Genomic DNA, 21,698 nt, shown 5'->3' with positions numbered 1-21,698 from the left:
TCCTCTCATCCTCACTCTTCAGTTACATCACAAAGCCTTTGGTTAAGTGATCAGACAGTTCCGAGAGAAGACTCCAAATACCAATCTTCATCATTTAGGCCAACTAACACAGAACTTCTTGTGAATTTTTTGCACAGTGGCATAAATTTATTTAAATTTTCGTGAAACGTGAAGGGATGAATGGGTGGCTATTTTGAATAGTGGGGTCACTTACTTTTAATGACATCCATCTTGTCCTTTGTTATGTATAAAGTTCATTCTAAGAGTCTTATTAGAAGATACGGCCAACTTTAAGGAGTGTCATGTGTGAGCATAATGAACATCCAATAATCTGAGTTCACTCTAAGACATTTTCTACATCTTGCTAACAACTATTTCCCAGCAGGCTTAACATGTGGGGGTTACTGAGAGCAATGTGCCTTGTTCATATGTTTGGAAGTATATTTTGCGTATTCAAGCCAAAACCCAGGAATCCTGAAGCCAATATGAATGTTGTAAGTTATTATCATCACTCGTGAACACAGTTTCAATGACTTTGTCACTATTAATTTTACTCATCATTCCCAAACTGCCATGCTTAGTATAATCTGAAGGTTCTGTTTACATAGGACTTGCTACCCTGTTCCAAGAGGAATTTATACTCTAAGAATCATAGATATGCCCAGATGAGCCAATTAATGAAAGTCTATGTGTGTTCTCTTTTCCATTTAGAGTGAGTTAATCTCCTTCTGGGGTTATGTATATGAAGAGTATGAAGTTGTGACTGAAGATGGTTACATCCTCCCACTTTACAGAATTCCACATGGGAAGAATGAGTCTAGTCATTTAGGTAAGCTCAGAGTGAGAAAGAAAAACAAAACATTGCATTGTATTCAGTTAAATACTTTCTGTGCAGAACCTTCCTATTCAACTACTTATAATAAGAATCCTGAGACCTCTATGATTTTGATATCCAAAGCTGAGGGTCTGAATGACACCTGGCTTATGTTGATTGACATGATAGCAAGGATAAATGCAAATTACTTCATGAGTTTAGCTTTCTGGACAGGGGGCAAGCTCAGAGACCTGGTGGGAAAGGCCAAGAACTTTCAAGCACATTGACTCTGTAGAAAGCTTTAGTTACTGCTAGGAAAATTCATGCTATTTCTGATGTATAGTACCCATGTCATGCATCCATCTCAAATTTCAGACTACAAAGGCCATATTCAATTTCATGATTTTGTTGTTGTTTGGATTATTTGTTAAATAATCTGGACATGAGCCTCTCTATCTCAAACATTTGTATAAGTTTATTATATTTTGTTTTTCATAAGTTTGAACTCTACTAGATGGGAATATTACTCACAAGTTTTTGAAATAAAAAATTCCAGTTAAAAAATCATATTTATTCAAGGGGTATAAAAACAAAAAATGAGACACAACAGGTGTGATGATTATTTTACTAAAGAATATAGAGATATGTTTATGACTATAATGTAAATATAATGGCCCACTAACACTTCTTTTGTAGATACCAGGATATAATGGTGACCCAAATTCATGCTATTAAACATTTTCCAGAAAGGGAATAAGGAGTCAAGGAGATAATCCTGGAGGATGTAAACTGGCTGTAATTACAATACTTGTATATAAAATGTAGAAATGTGTTTCTTTATTTTGATGAAGCGTAAAAATAATGATAAATAACAATGGTTTTCTCTCCTTGGTTTTTAGTTTCAAAGCCAGTAGTGTATTTGCAGCATGGGTGGACTCTATCTGCTTCCATTTGGCTTGTCAATCCTCCCAAGAGCAGCCTGGGCTTCTTTCTGGCTGATGCTGGTTTTGATGTGTGGCTGGGGAACAGCAGAGGAAATATATATGCCAGGAAACATGTGTACCTAGACTCAAATTCTAAAGAATTCTGGGCTTTTAGGTAAAGAACACAAACCTTTATTTTTCCTTAAAACTGGACTAAAACCCTTTTATGTCATCATAAATTTATTATGCTCTAATAAAGGCATATCATGAAAATATCTTCCTATGGAACAATATTTTAAAAGATTGATGGACAAAATTTGCTTAGAATTTTGTTTATAATTTTGATTAGTAATTAAGAGGGAAGTAGATTATATATTACATATATATGTATTTTACTTGAAAATAATTCATGAATTAAAATACAGTACAAGTCAGGTCAACACAAATGTACCTTGAAATTTAGTCTGTCACTTAGCTGTCTATGACAATTCCTTTCAAAGTATACAAACATAAGATCCTATCAAGGTTTCTGTGGGCACTGAATGAACGATCCATCTAGACAGCTAACAGTGAGTAAAAGATTTTTTTATGAATGCAATCTCATTATTCAGGTTTCTCTTTAGAGAAACTCCTCTAGTTCATGTTTTAGAATATAAAGTGTACATTTTAATTATTAATAAACAATTAACTCATACTATGTTCTTTTTGTGTCATGCAGTTATGATCAACTCATAAAATATGATCTTCCTGCCACCATTGACTTCATTGTGAACAAAACAGGACAGAAGCAAATTTACTATGTTGGCCATTCCCAGGGAACCCTTCTTGGTATGTGGAGAGATGGAGATCTGATGATTTGTTATTTTTATCATAAAAGCTCACAAAAAATCTTCTGAAAACACATTTATATTTTGTAAATGACATTATCTCAGTATTTAGAGATACTTAGACTAGCCAAGGATCCTGTTATTAAATGGTTTTAGGTAATAAATATCCAAGTTTCTTGATGTTGTTTAGTAGAGGAGTTTGGTGTGTAGCCCAGGATAACTTTAACCTCACAATCCTGCCTTAGCTTCTTGAGTGATGATATTACAGGTTTGAGCCACAGGATCTGGCTACATTTGTCAAATTAACAATAGGCACAATTAATATATTTGCTTATCTACTTTTAAACAACATCATCCCAAACAAGTAACACATTTAAATAATCTGTTTGTGTCACATATATTTGGGATTCTCTGCAACTTGAGTTTCTAAGATGAAGTAGCCATATTTGTTTCAATGTTTTTATGCTGATATTTTAATAGGAAAATATTATGTAGGCATTGCCTGGGATTTATTTTTAATTCGGGCTCTTTGAACAAAGTCTGAGGGCCCAGTGAGCTTTCCCAAAGCTTCAATCTCCTTATATATTTTTCTGGACAGGTCTGAGGCATATCAATTTTATACTAAAAATCCTATAAATAATAAATGCTTCCAAACCTGACTAACTGAAAAAACATTGTTAATTAAATTGCATATCATTTGTTTAAACATGTGGTATCATTTCTACTTGAAAGATAACTTGCTGTCTGTTACTTACAATATAGAGTGTACACTAAAGAAATCTGATTTTTCCAAAGCTCAGAAATTAATGAGGCATGCTACGTCAAGAACAACATGAATCCTCATACATTTAGGGTCATATGTTTTCTTGTGGGACCATCTTCCTAGGAGATTCAAGGCAGGATGCCTAGTTTTATTCAAGTATTTACCAATTTGATCAGCTCATTCCCCTTTGGAATTATATCAAGCAATTCACAAATATTGCTGAAGCTCAAAAGCATCCTTAACGAAACAAACACCATGAAAGATGGAATGGCAATTACAGAAGTTTTATTTGATAGTCTTGTAGGTAGAAAGTAGGAAAGCAGAGAGATGTGGGCCTGCCACTCTGTGGTCACAACAGAATGAATTTCTAGAGATCAGGATAGATTTAGGAGCCCCAAATATGATTGATTTCTTTAAAATCTTAAGAATTTTGTATCAATATTCATTAAATATGATTATATACATGTGGACATACACACGCGTGCGCGCGCACACACACGCACACACACACATCAGGACATTGGAGTAAGGAGCACATAAAGCCATAGAGATTGTCAGGTGGCATGGACGGGACATCTCCACTCTCATGGAAAACTGTATGCCAAAAATATTAAACTTAACCCAAATTTACAGGCACACTTTTGGAACAAAGATTACTCAAAGACCACAAGCAATTGTAAAAAGTGTGATGATTGTGTGAAGACCCTTAATATATGCTAACCACTGTCAGGGTGACCAGAAGAGAAAAGAAATGTTATTTTAAAAAGTACACTGGCTACACAACACTTAGTAAACAGGATTCCAACAGTATAAGTGTGCTGGTTGTTTTTTTGTTTTTTTTTTTTTTTTAATCAACTTAATGCAAACCTAGACATATCCCAGAAGAGGGAACTTAATTAAAGTACTTCTCTGATAAGACTGATCTTCAGACATGTCTGTCATTCTTTTCCTTGATAGGTAATTGGTGTAGAAAGGCTCATCCCACTATAGGTAGTGTGATTCCTTTACAGTTGAGCCTGGGCTATATGAGCAAGACAAAGGAAGTAAGCCAGTAGGCAGCATCCCTCTGATACCTGCTTCAGTTCCTGCTTCCAAGTCCCTGCCTTGGACAACTTCCCTGGCTTTTCTTGATAATGGTCCCAAATCTCCAAAAATGATGAACTCTTTCCTCCCCAAGTTAATGTTTCATCACAAAAAAACAGAAAACAAACTAGGGCAGGAACAGAGCTTTATTAGTAATCACAGAAGTGAACTCGCCAAATGACATAAGGAGTTTAAATCAAGGTAATAGAGTGATGGCTCAGTGGTTAAGAGCACAACCATTCATCCAGAGGATCTAGGTTCAATCTCAGTACCCACAATACATCCCATAACTGTTTGTAACTCCCGTGACACGTGATTCTCCATTATATTCTGGCCTCCTCAGGCACCAAGAACATATCTGGTGCACAGACATACTCACAGGTGAAACATCCAAACACACAAAAATAAAATAAACAGCTAGAACACTAGTAACTTAATTTTAATCTTATTTTCTTTCAGCCTTTGGGGCATTTTCAACAAATACACAACTGGCTCAGAAGATCAAACTCAATTTTTTACTGGGTCCAGTTATAACTCTTCAACATTCAACAGGGGTCATCCGCACAATAGCATACTTGGAAACAACTACAACTAAGGTTTGTAATACTGCTAGCATGGTGCCAGAAAGAGCAACACGCTCAGAGTTTTCAAAACAAGGGAGTGCTGATTTCACTTCTGTTTGCCTCATGGCCACAGTGCTTCTCTCCCAGAACTCCAGTTGGATCTTGCAGGGCTCTGTCTTCTCATATTACAGTTAATGGGTTTTTTTTCTTCTTTTTATTCATTTACTTTTCCTATCTTCTGATATTTTTAATTAACATACTTTATTTTGTGCAAATACACCACCTGTATTTCTTTTTAATTTTTTTCAATTTTGTTTATTTTATTTTATGTGTAGGAGTGTTTTGCCTGTGTGCGTATATGTACAGGACATGTGTGTCTGGTACCTGTGGAGGAGGTCAGAAAAATACATCAGAAACCATTGAACTGGTGTTACTGATGTTTATCTGTCACAATATGGGTGCTGAGAACTGAACCATATCTTCTTCAAGAACAGGAAGTGATCTTAACCTCCTGCTGAGGCATCTTTCCAGACCCTGCATTCATTTTAAAGGGTTGTTTTTTGGTTTTGGGTTTTTGGTTTTTGTTTTTAGTGATGCCTCAAATATTTCCCTTTAACATGTTTCCCCTTTTCATATTTTGCTGCCCACTTCTGCCAAAACATTATGTAATGTATGACATCTATATTTCTGAGACCTACTGGTTGCTGTTGATTTTCCTGAAATATGAGTCAGGGTAAAGATGGCCTCCTAAAACAGCTGTGAATGTTTCTCTTAATTTCATTTTTAGGGAAGAAATCATATAGCCAATGCTTTCACATTTGATACATTTCAGTATAAATTATCTGGTCTTGTCATATTTGGAAAATGTAAATACAAATTCAACTCAACTAGACGTGGATATTTAGATGTTTTATCTGCTGCTGCATGAAATTAAAAATTTGTTTTCAAACAATGGGCCTATTTCATCAGTCATAATGACATCATTGCTATGAAAGTATTCCCCTAAGATTCTATAAGAGATTCAAAGCACTATCATAAGCTATGTCTTACTTCTGCCATTTTAGTTCTCAAGAGGGTATGGCCTGAAGTTGTGTGTCCAAGGTAGCTTGGGTGTAGGGAGTTTAGCTTTATTTTGTTTTGGATTTTATTTTTATTTTTAATTATGTGTGTGGTGTGTGTGTGTGTGTGTGTGTGTGTGTGTGTGTGTACAGCACATGTGTGCCTGCTCTCTGGGGAGGTCAGAAAAATACATCAGAGACCCTTGACCTGGAGTTACTGATGCTTACCTGCAGATATTGTAGTACCTGTGGAGGTCAGAAGAGGGTGTCAGATCCTCTGAAGCTGGAGTGATAAGCCATATGTAAGCAGCCTGATGTGGATGCTGGTAGTCTAACTCAAGTCCTCTGCAAGAGCATTCTGTACATTTCTTTCCCCCCTTAGGTTCATCATGCAGTTTGGATGTTACACTTTCAAGTATAATTTGAGTTTAAATCACTTTGTCTTCTGCTTGACATCTTACTTGGTCTGTTGGTGACTTTTAAGTGTTGCAAGTGCTTGGAGATTTTGATGTATGTCTGGTGTTGATTTCTACTTCAATTTCATTTTGTTCAAAAAAATAGGATTTTCATGTCTAGATCCTTTTACATTCATTGAGAATTGTTTTACAGCTCCGAATGCCCACTTGTGTAAACACTCTTCATGCATTTAAAATGACGTACATTGACAGTGAATTCTGCTGACCCTGGTTCGCTTTAGAGACCTGTGTTATGTTGCTCACAATAGTTATCATCTGGTCTTCATCTATAGCAACTTTTATCTTCTATTGATTACTGAGAGAGGAGAATTGAATATGTGGCATGTCATTGATCTTTAAGTTCCCTCCTGCCAGTTATCAAATTTTGCTTCACGAACTGTTAAACTCCTTGTGTGAATAAACACTTAGGATTTGAAACATTTGGGATTTTTATATGCTCTTAATGAAGAGATCCTGTTACAATATAATCCAATTAACCTCTGAAGACTCTGCTATGTGATCTACATTGCATAAAATATTTAAATCAGCTCTAATCTCTTTGAATTGCAACTTTTCGTTAATCATAATTAACCTACTGGGATAAACAAAAATTAGTTTTATTTTAGAAAGCATGGTTAGACCTTTCTTAAATATAAACCTACTTAACCATGTTTGAATATTGCATTTAAATTACTATTTAATTGTATTTTAAAAATTACTATTTATATTTGAACTGTTTTGTGTTCTAATTTCTTCTATCATTGTAGTACAAATTATAATTTCATTCTTATCTGCTGTTTGGCTTGTGGTGACCAAGTACTATTTAATTTAGCTTTGTTTTTGGAAGCTATTAAAACTTGGTAGCAAAATCCAACCTGTATCATGTTTTCTGTGCAAATAATAATTACTATATAATAGTGTTATATAAAATCTGTCTTAAATTAGTAAACTCACATTTCTCCTTCATTAGAACTTGTGTTACTGTGTCTTTTACATTAACATATATTTCCAAGTTCATTATTTTCCTTTCCATAAACTTTAGATTTTAAGGAACATTAAACTATGAAAAAAATCTATGAATTTTTGTATATTGCTTTTTATTTTACTTTAGTGATTTTGGTTTCCACCCATGGCTATTTTCCTACAGATAAGAGAAATGCATTTGACCTTCATTGCAATACAACGGATTACCTTGGCTCACTTACATTCAAATAGTCTTTTTCTATCTGTGTATATCGACAGTATTCTTATTATTGATAGAAATCAGGATTTAGAGGGTTTGAAATACTGGCAGGTTAAAGAAGTTGCTCCATTTCTTTTTCCTGTGCTGTTGTTTCTCAGGAGAATTCAGCCCCCAATGTCATGCATTTCCTATGTCTCAATGTCTGTTTTTATAACCACTTATATTTTCTCATTTATGTTTAGCAATCTGATTATTATGTGCCTTGGTGTGACTGGTTCATGTTCTTAGGCTTGAGTCCATGTACCTTAATGTTCCTTTGGGAAGACAGATTGGTTACATAAGGCTCAAGAGTTACTTACCTGGGTATGAAGGTCCCTGCAGAGCCAGCACTTGGTCCATCTGGGCTGCATGTGACAGTAGCACCATCTGAGGCTACAAGGGAAATGGCCTCTAAAAAGTTTTCTGTAATTATTTCTTAAAGTGTATTTTGTAGGTGTAACTTTTCAGCCCCCTCTTTAGGAAAAGCAACACATTATACTTACTTAGTTCTATTTACATAAGAATATAGGGGCTGGAGAGAGGTCTCTTTGGTTAAGAGCATCCTCTTCCAGAGGATGCTTGCTTGATTTCCAGAACCCACATGAGGCAGCTCACAACTGCCTGCAACTCCAGCTCCAAGGGTGCGCCTCACTTCTGGCTTCTATAGCAAGTACTCAAGTGCACATATCCACACCTAAATACACATAATTTAAATCTTATTTTAAAATATTTGGCAATATTTGTAAATAAAATTTTACAATACTTATAAATTTTGTAAGGCAATATTCATAAATAAATACATTTTACTTTATTTTGTAAGTACTATATGTGAGCCATTTTAGTACCCTTCACATCAATTTATTGTCTTTATTTCCATTCACTTATCCTGAAGTATTTAGTATTTATTGTAGGCCATGTATGCTAATGGAAAATTCTGTTATTTATTGCATATCTTGGGAATTTTGTTACCACTTTGTTTCCTAAGTGTGATTTCACTGCTTTTGGAAGTCTTGGTGAACCATGTTTCATTTTGGAAAGTTTAATATATCCTTTTACTGTCTGTGGACCTCTGTGGTTTCTGATGACAAGTCACCTCTTCACCACATTGAACATTCTTTGTGTATGAATAGTTCCTTCATTTAAATGGGATTCTTTGCTTTGGACAATTTAATCACAGCATTCTTGGTGTAGTATGTGTTTGACTATAGGATGTCTTAGTATAGTGTAGGTTTGACTGTAGGGCATCTTGGTGTAACATGGGTTTGAGTATAGCATGTCTTGGTGTAGTGTGGGTTTGACTGTAGCATGTCTTGGTACAGTGAGGTTTGAGTATAGTATGTCTTGGTATAGTGTGGGTTTGAGTGTAGCATGTCTTGGTATAGTGTGGTTTGAGTATAGTATATCTTGGTGTAGTAAGGGTTTGACTATAGCATGTCTTAGTTAGTATACTATGGGTTTGGCTGTAGCATGTCTTGGTATAGTGTGGGTTTGACTGTAGTATGTCATCATATAGTGTGGGTTTGAGTGTAGCATGTTTTGGTACAAGTTCTACTGTACTGTGTCTTGGTGTGGGATGGGTTGTAGCTTGTCTTGGTGTTGTGTCTCCAGTAATGTGTCTTGCTGTAGCTTTGGCTGCTGCATGTCTTGGTATGGCTTTTACTGTAGCGTATCTTGGTAAGACTGAAAAGACTATACTTTGCTCACCTTTTTGTACATGGGGTGTTGATGGCTGATATCAAATTTGAAAATTTTCAGCCATCTTTTCTTCAAATGTCCTATCACACACCTTTTCATTCACGTCATCTACTTTCTAATCTTATGTGTGCTAACATTTTTAATGCTCTCATTATTCTTTGAGGGTAACTGAATTTTCATTATTAGTAAGGTACAATTGTGTCAAATAATAACAAGTCCTATAAACTGGACTGGTTCAACCCTGACAGACAGGTCAAATTGAGAAATCCTTGATATTTGTTATTTCAGAGGGTTTGTTTTGACAAAATTGATCAGAATTGTTTTGAGTGCCTACTGGTTTGGGTGGAAACCTTTCTTAACTTTGTGTAGAATTATGCTGCAATGAACTGAATCATCTAAATGTTTATCAGCATCTTAAAATGCTGCTTCGTGATTAGCATGCATTCCTTCTATCCTCATTTTTTATTGAATAAAATTCACTCTCCATATGATAGCTGCTGTTTGTTGATGTCATTTACAGATCATCTTCGGTGAAAAAGACATATTTTCCAGCTCAGATGCTGAGTATTTTGCACAATTTTTCTGTCATCGTGAGAAAATTGCAACAGTTTGTAATAATTTACTTACTTTGCTATTTGGATATAACCCCCAAAATTTAAATGAGGTATGCATGAATTTTGCTTTTCAATCAATATTTCAATATTTTGTGTGGCTGCCATCTTCTTCTTTTTTTTTTTTTTACTGCTGCCATCTTCTTTATAGGTGAACTTTAAAACTGAGAACTATTCATTTACATAGTATAGAATATATTTTAATGTTTTTCTTTTTTATTGAAAATAGAATTTAATATAATATATTCTGATTATGATTTTGTCTTTCTCAACTCCTCCCAGGTCCAACAGTGGGTCCAACCCACCCAAACCCAAACCCTTAAGAGTAGAATATTTTAAGTTATATAATATGTAATTAATGTGATAAAGTGTGACACAATTTACATATGATTTATAAAGTTACAAATAGGACTATGTCAAAAGTTCTATTTCATGTATGAACAAATCTGACTATCATGCAGAAATGATATTTTTATTCAAACTTTCTCTTTTTTCATATATTATATTTGTTTTAATTTTAAACATCAGCCATGGGTTCCCCTGTCCTCCCCACTCCTGTCCCCCCCCCCACCTCCCCGCCCAGCCCCTCCCCTCCATTCCCATCTCCTCCAGGGACAAGACTCCCCTGGGGATTCATTTAAACCTGGTGGATTCAGTACAGGCAGGTCCAGTCCCCTCCTTCCAGGCTGAGCAAATTGTCCCTGTGTAAGCCCAAGGTTCCAAACAGCCAGCTCATGCACTAAGGAAAGGATGTAAGAGCGTGAATTGTTGAGCCCAAGATTGGAGGAAGCACAGGGACAAACAGCCAAATGAATGGAAGCACATGAATTATGAACCAAAGGCTGTGGAGCCCCCAGCTGGATCAGGCCCTCTGGATAAGTGAGACAATTGAATAGCTTGAACTGTTTGGGAGGCATCCAGGCAGTGGGACCTGGACCTATCTGTAGTGCATGAGCTGGCTGTTTGGAACCTTGGGCAAACTTCCTCTTTTTAAATAAAACTTGTATTAATAATCATTCATCATCCAATTTAAGACTTCTTTCCAGAAAAATACTATCATATGAAACATGAAAATGTTCGCATTTTAAGTGAATTCAGGCAAGATTTGCTTCATAGAAGTAGCACAGTTTTAGAACACTATTTTAAATTTTCATCTTCTTAGAAAGACACTAATTATGTCTTCCTGTCTCCCAGAGTCGTATTGATGTATATGTGGGACACGCTCCTGTAGGAACTTCAGTTCAAACCCTGCTTCATTACAGTCAGGTAAAATTTGTCTATGCTTTCTTCCTTTTCCTGTTTAAAATCTCCTCTGATAACACTTGACAATTCTGTCTGTTTTAGTAATCACTATATTGCATTTGTTTTCAAATAATAATAAAATTTTAATATTTTAAGTTGTAACATTTCTATAAAAATTAGAAATTTAGTACAAATGTATTTCATTTAAAATTAACGCCAATTTTGGCAGGCTTCAGGGGCTGGTGGAAGATAAGAACTTTAGGTGCCTACAGGCACAGACATCAAACTGAAAATTTTTCCTTTCAGTGTAATAATAAAATGTCTCCTGTTAGGAAACAAAGACATTCAAACTGAACCCTATAATTTATGCCCACTAATTAATTTTTTCATTTTGAAATATTTTAATTTTTAATTTTATGAGGAAGAGGTATTTTGGGTGTTTGCTTATACTCACTGGAATGAATTTTTTGGTTCCATTGGCATATAATTTTTAGAGTAACATGTCACATTCTGATAGCTGGCTCATTCACTAACATTTGACTGTAGAAATCTGTTTATCATATATCTGTATCTCAGAATTTGAAATTTGTGAAGAAAAATCTATGTGCTCATGTTTGAATACTGGACTGCTATGGAAAACTTATTCCTGATTTTATATATATATATTTTACAAGTCCAAAACAATTTGTTTATCAACACAAATCTGTGATTTTTTTGGCAAAAGAATTGGGAGTACTTGGAAATAATTTATACAAATTAAATTATATATAAATAATGAGTTATTTTAATTTTATACCAATTTTGAATGTAAATATCATTTTGAAGTATGTATTGATGTAAACTAATTACTATGAAAACAAAAGTCTTTATATAGCCAGGAAATTAGTATTATATGCATTTTTAAATTGGGTCAAATATTTTTAGACATTTGGTTATTTTCATAAAATTATGTGTTCACGCACATATGAGTGTTTATAGCTGTGTGTCTGCTGGTACATGTGATATGCAAGTGCATTTCACATGGGTATACCTGCATTTGTAGCTAGAGGAAAACCTTGTGTTTTGTTTTAGACATTGATCACCTTTTATCTGAGACACTGTGTCATAAGATATTTGATTACACTGTGTAAAGATATGTCACTGTGATTGGTTTAATAAAAAGCTAAATGGCCAATAACTAGGCAGAACTTCTGGACAGAGAGAGCTCTGAAAAGAAGAAAGAGGAATTCACCACCAGGATGCAGAGAAAGTAGGGCATGCAAGAGAAGAGAGGTAAAAGCCATGAGTGGTAGTGCAGAATGTTGATTAATAGAAATGGGTCAGTTTAAGTTATAAGAGCTAGTTAGAAACAAGCCTAAGCTAAGGTTGAGCTGGATAACAAGAAGTCTCAGTGTTGTTATTTGGGAGCTGGCTGGTAGTACAGAGAAAGATGTATTACAACACTGTCTCTTATTTGCACACAACTTGCCTAGTAACCCAGTATGATTGCCTAAAGGAACCCAGTGTTCTATCTACTACAAATGCACACCATTATGCCATACTTTACAAACTCAGGATTGAGGGCTAAATTTAGACCCCAGTGTTTGCAAGACAAGTATTTTACTGATTGAGGTATTTCCCTATCCCTAAATAGTTCCTTCTTAATAGTTATTTACCAGTTGAATTGTACTTTATCTCACTAAAATTAAATATAATGAAATTTCATATTACAATGAATTTATTTTTAAAAATTAACTCAAAAATAGTCTTCTATTTTCAAATTATAATAACTAGAATTTTTCAGGGATATACTATATATAACATTGAACTAAAACAACTTAGGTATTATTAAAACATATATGAAATACACTTTACTCACTAGTTTTCTTAATCATTTTAATCTGTATTTGTCTGATATGAAATATCTGCATATATGCTTTAGTCTCCACTAATCCAGGATCACATGGTGTGGCTATAGAGTTCTACTGTATATTTATATGGCCCATTGAATCTGAATCAATGGTCATAGAGAAAAAGAAATTAATAAAGTTCCACCATCCCCAGTTCTTTTTCTTTTGAAAGGCTTTTTAATGGTCTGTTTTATTATTCAGGGAATGAGGACAGGCATATTCCAAGCTTATGACTGGGGAAGTCTGTTTCTGAATATGCTGCACTATGGTCAGGTGAGATTCTTTTACAAAATGTAATCACCCCTCCCTTTGGAAAGTCCTTGGTAGAGATAGACCATAGAATGGCTTCAAAAATTGTAAATACTTCTTTATATAATATCAATGTAATATTACACACTGACTATTTCCAAATATCTTATCATTTGAAATTCACAATTCTTTTGAAATATGTCATTACTGATACCATAATTTTACATGTAAAGAACCTAAGATTCAAAACACTTCTGTTTTGAAAATCATTAAGTTTATATAATTTAAGGGTTCATCATTGGCTTATTCTTATCTCACAAGGCTGAGATTTCACAACTTACTCTAAAGTCATAAATTAATAATTAGCACTTTCATTTAACAAAAAAGAATCAACTTACTATCCACAAAGTGATATGCCATTAACTTGAACATTACTGTTCTTCACTTCCTTTAGCCTACACCCCCACAATATAAGGTAGAGGACATGAAGGTTCCAACTGCCATGTGGAGTGGTGGAGAAGATTTTCTGGCCGATCCAATAGACGTTAGACAATTAGAAGCCAACATCTCCAATCTCGTTTATCATAAGAAGATTGCTGAGTACAGTCACATGGATTTTGTGATAGGTTTAGACGCTCCCAACAAAGTTTTCAATGAAATTGTTACATTCATCAATGAAGATCAATCAATTTGAAGTTTATTTAGCTCTCTATGTACTTTTCTGCTTCTTTCAAATGTCTGTTAATTTTCATGGTGTGAAAGATTCCTGATTTTCTCTTTAATCAACTATAATTTGTATATCATTAAATCACTTTGCTAAATTATGTGCATTTTTCCTGAAACTAAGAGCACTAATAAAATGCTTATTTCATCTTATGAAAGCTTTCTGTTTCATGGATGCTTTTACATCACTAAGAAGAAGATGTTTTGTTTATTTCAAGATAATATTTATTTAATTATATGTCTCTCTGTGTGCTTGAATATATATGTGTGTACCACCAGGGACCAGGAGCCCACAGAGATCAGAAGAGACATGAATCTCTTGGAACAGGAGTCATGGATGGTTGTGAGCCACCATGTAGTTGCCAGTACTGAATATCTACAAGATATGTGTAGACTATGGTTTTCTGAATATGATACAATAAATAGCAGGAACTTACATGTGGAGTTTTATAAGATTTTATTAAATTCCTCATAGAAAATAGAGCAATTTTTATAATCAAAAGACAATCTATAGAGTAGTAAGAAAACTCTGACAGCTATTCATGTGACAAGGGATTAATATACAATACATATCAAGATTTCAAAATTAAGCACAAAAGAAGGTAACAACTAAGTCAGTATGTAAGAAATGTACTGAACATGTAATTTTTAAATGAACAAATAAATGATCATTGCATACATGAAAACTATTCATGTCCTTCACTATGAGATAAATGAAAATCAGAACTTCAATCAAGATTGCATCCCTTTAGAGCAGCTATCATAAAGAATAAAAAGAAAACAAATAAAAAATAAATGTAAGGCTGTATTATACACTGTTTATGGAAATACAAATTAACCCAACCTCTATTGAAATGAGTATGGAAGTCCCTCTAAAAATAAAATCAGAACTATCAGATTACATAGCTATTTCACTTCTAAGGATATATTGGAAAGGATTAAATAAAAATGGAGAACTCTGAATATCCATATTTGTCATGCCACTATTCAGAACTGTCATAAAATAGAATCAGCCTCAGTACCAAATTAATCAACAAAATGTCTTGATTGATCATGTGTGCATATGTTTCTATGTAGATAGACATAAATAAATGCCATCTCATTCAGTCACAAAGAATAAAATTACATCATTTCCAAGAACATGGATGGAATTGAAGATCATCACGTTCAATGAATGATCCATATTAAGGGAGACAAACTTTCACATGGTTTTTGTCTAATTTAGAAAAATAAAAGCACATGGTAGTAAAATTGGTGATGGAGAAGACTGTAATACAAAAGAACCAGGGAGATAAAGGAATATCAAAGGAAATGAACATTATCAAAACGTATTATATCCTTCTATAAAAATGTGAATATAAACTTTTAATTAAAAATTGTTTATTCTAAAATTTTTAAATGACAAATTAGAAAAGAAATAAATATCAATTAGCTTTTTCATTTTAGCCTTCTAAAGTTTTATTCTACAATGACAGTGTATAATGGCCGCAGAATCCTCAGTTGAATTCCTTAGTCTCCTTAGACTTGGGTGCTCTTGAGCGTCCCCCTGAGGCGGCCTTGGAGTTGGTGCAAAGATGGTTGAAAACAGCTATCACAGCTCCCCAAACTGGAAGGCAATTGCTGATTTGTGACTCACATCTCTAAGGACTGAAACCCTCAGACAGTAGGTGAGTGCAAAGGACAAAGAAGTTAATGAGCATCCGTGGGAAGGAGAGCCCCTGAGAGCTGGGCAAAGGCACTGTCATTCAGCTCAGCCATCAGCACAACTGCCCATCATCCCATGGGCAGATTGTCCATCTTTGTCTTTTCGTTTCAAGTTTTTAAAAACGCTTTGCAAAGTGGAGACGAACTGTAGGGAGGGTGAATGTAAGCTGACAATCCTGTCACTATAGGTTGCTTGTCTCCGTGGCTTTTCTAGGAAACAGGAAGTCTTTAGCTGCAGCCCTCAAGTGGTTGTCCCCACACATCAATATATCCACTCAGTAGCGTGGACTGGTGTTCCATCCTGGCTTCCTTGTGGGAAACTGATACTGTAGAGAGACCCGAGGTGAGTCATCCTGAGACCAGGAAAAGAGGATTGCACCAAAATCGAAACACACAAATACCAAACCAAGATTTCTAGAAACAAATTGAGTGGGGACTTTGCCAAAAAAGATCTTAACTTCCCTGTCAAAATCAATCACTCAGAAGTTATTCAACTGAGATTTCACAAGCACTAAAAATATCCCTGGATTCTCTCAAGACAAAAATGGAAGCAGGGGCACAAACCCAAACAAATCAAGGTCAAGACTGAGGGAGTACCAGAAAAATTCCAAATCATAAAATTGGAATCATTGAAGAGTCTCCACTGATGATGCCAGGCTCCCAAGAACAACTCATTGCTTCACTAATTTATCAAAATGAGTTTACAGGCAACAAGCACCAAAGTGGCAGGGAGCCACCAGGAAGGATTCAGTTAACTATGTCCATTCCTCCTTGATTGCTAGAAGCCCAAGCTCTTACTGAATACTTAAGTCCATGACACTGCCACCTTAATTTCTACTTTAAAATGGGGGATGGGGTTGGCTGGAAAGATGTTTCAGTGTTTGTTGCTCTTGCAGAGAATCCAGTTTCAATTTTCCAGCATTCACATGGTGGCTCACAACCATCCATAACTCCAATATCTGGGAATCCAACACCTTCTTTTGACCAACAAGGGCACCAGATGTGTGTGGGATACATAAATACTTGCAGGCAAAACAGTTATTCACATAAAATAAAATTTTAAAAATCTAAAATTAGGGCTCAGAATCAGGTAAGAAAAATAAATGAAAATCTGTAAAACTGAATATGGCCTAATACCTGCAGAATGGTGAGAGATCAGTTTTGTTTTCTCTTGTTTTTTACATTGTATACTGCTACGCCCACAGCTGTGACACCTGTGTAGCTGTAGCAAGTATGGCGCTGCGCTGGGGCCCAGCAGCTGAAGGGTTGAGGTTGGAGCTTCCTGGAGTGTGGCCTCAAGCGGTTCCCCCACAATCAGCAATCGTCATGCAGCCTGAAGATCCCAGGAAGCCCTGGAGAACAAAATGGCCTTGACGACAGTCCTTGTTGGCACTAATCATGATCTTTCTCTGTATGTCTTATCTGTGTCTTCTCCAGTTAACAGCACAACCAGTACAGGTCGGCACCAACATGACTGACCCAGGTCACCTGTACCCGGAGCACCTTCATTTATCAGACCAGTGTATAAGGAAGCTCAAAAGACTTCCTCAAATACATCTCTGGGGTCGTTCCTGTTTAGAGTCGAGCAGCTCGAGCTCTTGTCAGAAACAGAGCCAGAGAGCCCAAAAATGAAAGTAAAAATAAAAATGTTACGAGGGAATAAACATAGCGTGCCAGACCCTTCTAGAGAGAAAGAGTTAGAGAAAATTCCTCAGCACACACTTCCCGGGGGGTATACACAGTACTTTTTAGGAGGGAGCTGATGGACAGCCCCTAGGTGGACCCCCAAAAATGGAAGTTACCTAGAGCCGCTCCCATATACAGGAAGTTATGATGAAGTTTGGAACAGATGGGTAAATTATGAGGGAAAAAAAAACGTCTTGGAAAGCAAATGGGTATGTGATAGTAAAATATAACCCAGACTGGCAAAAGTTTGGCTCCCCACAGATGTGGTCACTGGCGCGAGACAGATTTCACAAAATTCTGAGATCATGCCCTCAGACAATAGCCACAGTGAACTCCCGCTGCGGAAGTGATACACAAAAATAGATATGGACGTCTCTTGTTATTGTTTCTTGCTAATTCTGAATAAGTGTAAAAAATAATGGCCTGATATAACCCCCTGCCAAGTTCCTCGATTATAAAAATATATAAGCATTGCCTATACAGAAATAAAATTACAGCAGCACATCAACACATATGTCTGTCTGTCATTCTCCTCGCCGATTCCTGACTTCTCCTTGAGCCTTCTCCCTGGTTCTCCCGCAGTGGTGGTCTCCCTCTGGGTGGTCTGCAGCAGTATACTACTTTCAGTGTTTTGTTACAAAAACGCAATCTGTCAAAAATATTTTTTAAATTTCCAATTTTTTCTCATAGTGAAATACAAAGGAAGAATATATACAATAATGAATAACATATAGTGACTATAGAATTAAATAAAATGTGTTATTTCCCATGCAATAGTAATAAGTATTATTATTGTGATGTTTAGATTTTTTTACTTTTTGTTTATTGTTTGATTGGTTGAATGATATTTTTTGTGTGTACATATGTGTTTGTGTGTGTGTGTGTGTGCGCGCGCATGCTATGGCACGTGTGTGGAGATTAGGGGACAGAGAAGAAGTCCAAGGAACCAGCAACCCTTCTCACCAAGTCCATCACCTGGGTTCTGGATTCTAAAGTTAGCATTTAAGTGAAAGACCAGCACTCTGGTAGTTCAGCAGTCGGCACTCAAGGTGTGGGTCTCTCCACTGACCCATCACATTCTCCTGTAGCGTGGACTACCAAGTTGTACATCTCTGTCCAAGAAAAAGTCTCTCCTCTGGACAGCCCAGGTTTTAGGCATTCTCTTCTCCCAGCAAAAGATTCTTGGGGGAATTCAGTTTGTTGATGTCCACTGTCTAGATAGTCTCATATGCAGTGCAAGGGACACAAGTGTCTCTGGATAACCTTCATCCCTGCCAAGCCTGTTACAATTCCCCACTTTCTGTTTCAGTGCCTCAGTCTTGAGTTGAGATATGTCCTTATAGGAGTCAAGGTTAGAGCACATCAGTTAGTGCCCTCAGCAGTTCATGAGAGACATTTCTCTACAAACTCTTCGCTTTTATTTCATTTAGGAAGAGCTGGACCAGACAAGTGAACATCAGTTGTTTATGTAGGGTTTTACCATGAAGACAAGCTGGCCTCAGATATGTGATCCTACTGCATCAGCTTCACTTCACAAATGTAATTACAGGCAGTGCTAGCATCCCCAGCCTGACCTCATCTCAGCTGTGACAACTACCTCCAACCCTGTTCTTGTCTCTAAACAATGTTCTCTGAAGATATCACTGATTAACTGTCTGGAAGTTTGTTCTCCAGTGTCTTATAGCACAAGAATAAGTTTTGGCCTAGCTTGTCTGATTTGATTCCATGTTGGGACAGAAGGTGATTGACAGAGTCCCTCCCCAGGATTCCAGGTTTTCTGTAGTCTGTGCTGTCTCTTTCATTCTGTCCTCTACTACTCACCACTGTCCACATATGAAAGATGTCATCTGTGGCTACTTACTCCAGTGAGTGAAAAATGTAACATTCTCTAACCATTAAGGGGTAATAACCTTGCATTTGAAACTTGTTTATGTTATACTATCATGAAGTAAAATTTCAGCTGGTATCTAAGACTTTGGACATGGAAAATTTACATGAAAATGTTTTGTTATTATTATTTGTAGATAATATTCAATAGTTCATAAGATCCCTCATAAATGTTAGTCTTCTTTTGATTGCACTTCAAATGGTCCCATGAACTGCAAGCTTATGTCAAACTTCATTATTACATTCTCTTGGATATCTTTTTTCCCAGGAGCACTGTGTAACTGGACCTCCTTCAAGGCTGAGTTTATTTCAAAACATAACAGGTAAAGACAAAATGTTAGATGACTACCAATGTTATAATCCATGCATTGTACTTAGCTATAATCATTTTAACCAAAGCCAAGAAATTTCCATATCTCCTTGTTTACCCCTATCTACAGGCATAAAGAACTTTGTTGAGTATCATGTATTATCTATTCTTCTTCTGTTTTTTCCTATGCCTGGTTCCATTTTAAAGCATATCCTGAAATCTATTTTCTTGTTTATGTATCCCATTGTTAGCACCATTGGCTGGAACTTTCATCACTCATTCAGTGATGGTTTCAACATCTGTAAATAGTCCTGTGTGTTTCTATAAGTATACTAATCTTTGGGTCCAAAAAGCAAAGTTAGCAAATTTACATAGTTGCAAAGACTCCTTATTTTGTTATGAATTCATTTGCTAATTTTCTATAAAGCAGCCTCTTTTAAAAATTAATATTCTTAGAGACATAATAAATCTGTCTCTATGCACATGATTATTCTTTCTATGATGCCATTTTATGGACTCTGAGAACCATGTATTATGCTACTGTAGGGAAATACTCATTCTATTTGTATTCAGCATAAATATTAACTTGAATGCTCAGTAAAATCTGTGCATATTTTAATTTATATTATAGTAGAAAACAGCATGAGATTTCTTGATCAATCAAACTGTGACACCTCAAGCAATAGCCTTACAATTTCTCCATGGTCATGTTTTCTTGCTTATGGAGTAATCTAGCAGTAGCTTCATGAATAGGTGTGGCTTTGGGCAGACTGATTTTGCAGTGTTTCAGGAAAAGTGCCCATCATAATAAACCCGTAGTTTAGTTGAAATAGAACAGTTGTTAAGTAAAATTTTGATACTCTGTGAGGGTAGAAGGCACTTTAGGATTTCACTTGGAATTCAGTAACTGGCTCCATATTGCAGATTTTCTTACATCTTTGAAACATTATCAAAGTCTTTTGGAATGAGAAAGAAGAAAGTCCACACCAGAAAATGATAGAATTCTCCTTCATGGAATGTGTTGTTATTCTCTGAAAGGAAACAGATTACTGATAATGGATTGCCAAGTCTTGGCCTGTGACAGAATTCTAGTGTTCTTTGCTCTGAACATCCTAATCAGAGAGATGCCTCACTTCTGACTTGTATGCCTTATGGTCACTGATCCTCCAACAGAGTTACAGGCAGCTGCAGACATGAGTACACAGAGGCCTTACCACAGTTGGGCGCTCCTTCCGTGTTTAAGCAGCAACTAATGGCCAGCCAGTGAGCAGTAACCACTCAGGACCCTAATCTTATAGCAGATGGTACAAATGAAATCGAATTGTACCATTGTTGACAATCTCACAGTAACATTGGTATGACTTGAATGTGAAATTGTTCAAATATGTTGTCCCTAGCCTGGGGCACTAATCAGTGGTTCTAAGTACTTAAGAGGCGAGGTTGACATAAACATCAGAGTTAAAAACTGTGTTTGGGCCATTAAGGACTGGGCCCACACCTCATTTCTGGTCCTGCTGCATAAACCTTTGCTCCATCCTTGCATGGTCTTGGGGACTTGACCTGACTGGGCCAATGAGGGAATGAAGAAAAGACAAGCATGCACATTGACAAAAAAATGTTGGGAGAGGGTGGACTCCATCTCTGATAGAGAAGCCTCCGCTCTGTGGAAGCTCAGCATGTTTATTATATCTAGTTTAGCCAGGAGGCAAGGTTGTTACAAGGAGGTAAACAAGATGATTGGATTACTATATACAGCTGAACAAGGAGACAGGTTTAGCTAATCTCAGTAGGAGCATTTATTTATTTGTCATTCATTCATTCATTCATTTATTATTTTTGTCAGGCCTGTAAGTATCCTGGGGGCTGGGCAGGAGGTGGTGGTTATGCAGGACATTTTCTGCACATGCCATCAACATTTGCACGTGGACTAAGAGGGAAGACATTGTCATTTTCCCATGGGTCTGAGGCTTTGGAATCCTTGACATGGCTGTGCC

The 21,698-nt window shown here is 36.1% G+C and overlaps 1 protein-coding gene across 1 annotated transcript; it reads left to right on the top strand.

Annotated features, from left to right (window-relative positions):
• The first annotated feature begins 392 nt into the window (after positions 1–392).
• LOC118578150 (tear acid lipase-like protein) lies at positions 393–14,088 on the top strand. Its single transcript, XM_036178860.1, has 9 exons — positions 393–494; positions 712–829; positions 1,714–1,912; positions 2,456–2,565; positions 4,870–5,006; positions 9,924–10,067; positions 11,209–11,280; positions 13,347–13,418; positions 13,849–14,088. Exons 1-9 carry the CDS (start codon positions 393–395, stop codon positions 14,086–14,088), a joined length of 1,194 nt encoding a protein of 397 aa, XP_036034753.1.
• The last annotated feature ends 7,610 nt before the right edge of the window (positions 14,089–21,698 follow it).

The sequence above is a fragment of the Onychomys torridus genome, chromosome 1, assembly GCF_903995425.1.
Source record: "Onychomys torridus chromosome 1, mOncTor1.1, whole genome shotgun sequence".
NCBI lineage: Eukaryota > Metazoa > Chordata > Mammalia > Rodentia > Cricetidae > Onychomys > Onychomys torridus.
This window is presented reverse-complemented; position numbering and strand designations above follow the sequence as displayed.

Excerpts from the sequence above, each read along its gene's own strand:
- LOC118578150 (XM_036178860.1), top strand. The coding sequence starts at position 393 with ATGTGGGGGTTACTGAGAGCAATGTGCCTTGTTCATATGTTTGGAAGT. Across the intron at positions 495-711 it reads CTGAAGCCAATATGAATGTT|AGTGAGTTAATCTCCTTCTG; the intron begins GTAAGTTATTAT and ends TTTTCCATTTAG. Across the intron at positions 13,419-13,848 it reads ATATGCTGCACTATGGTCAG|CCTACACCCCCACAATATAA; the intron begins GTGAGATTCTTT and ends CACTTCCTTTAG.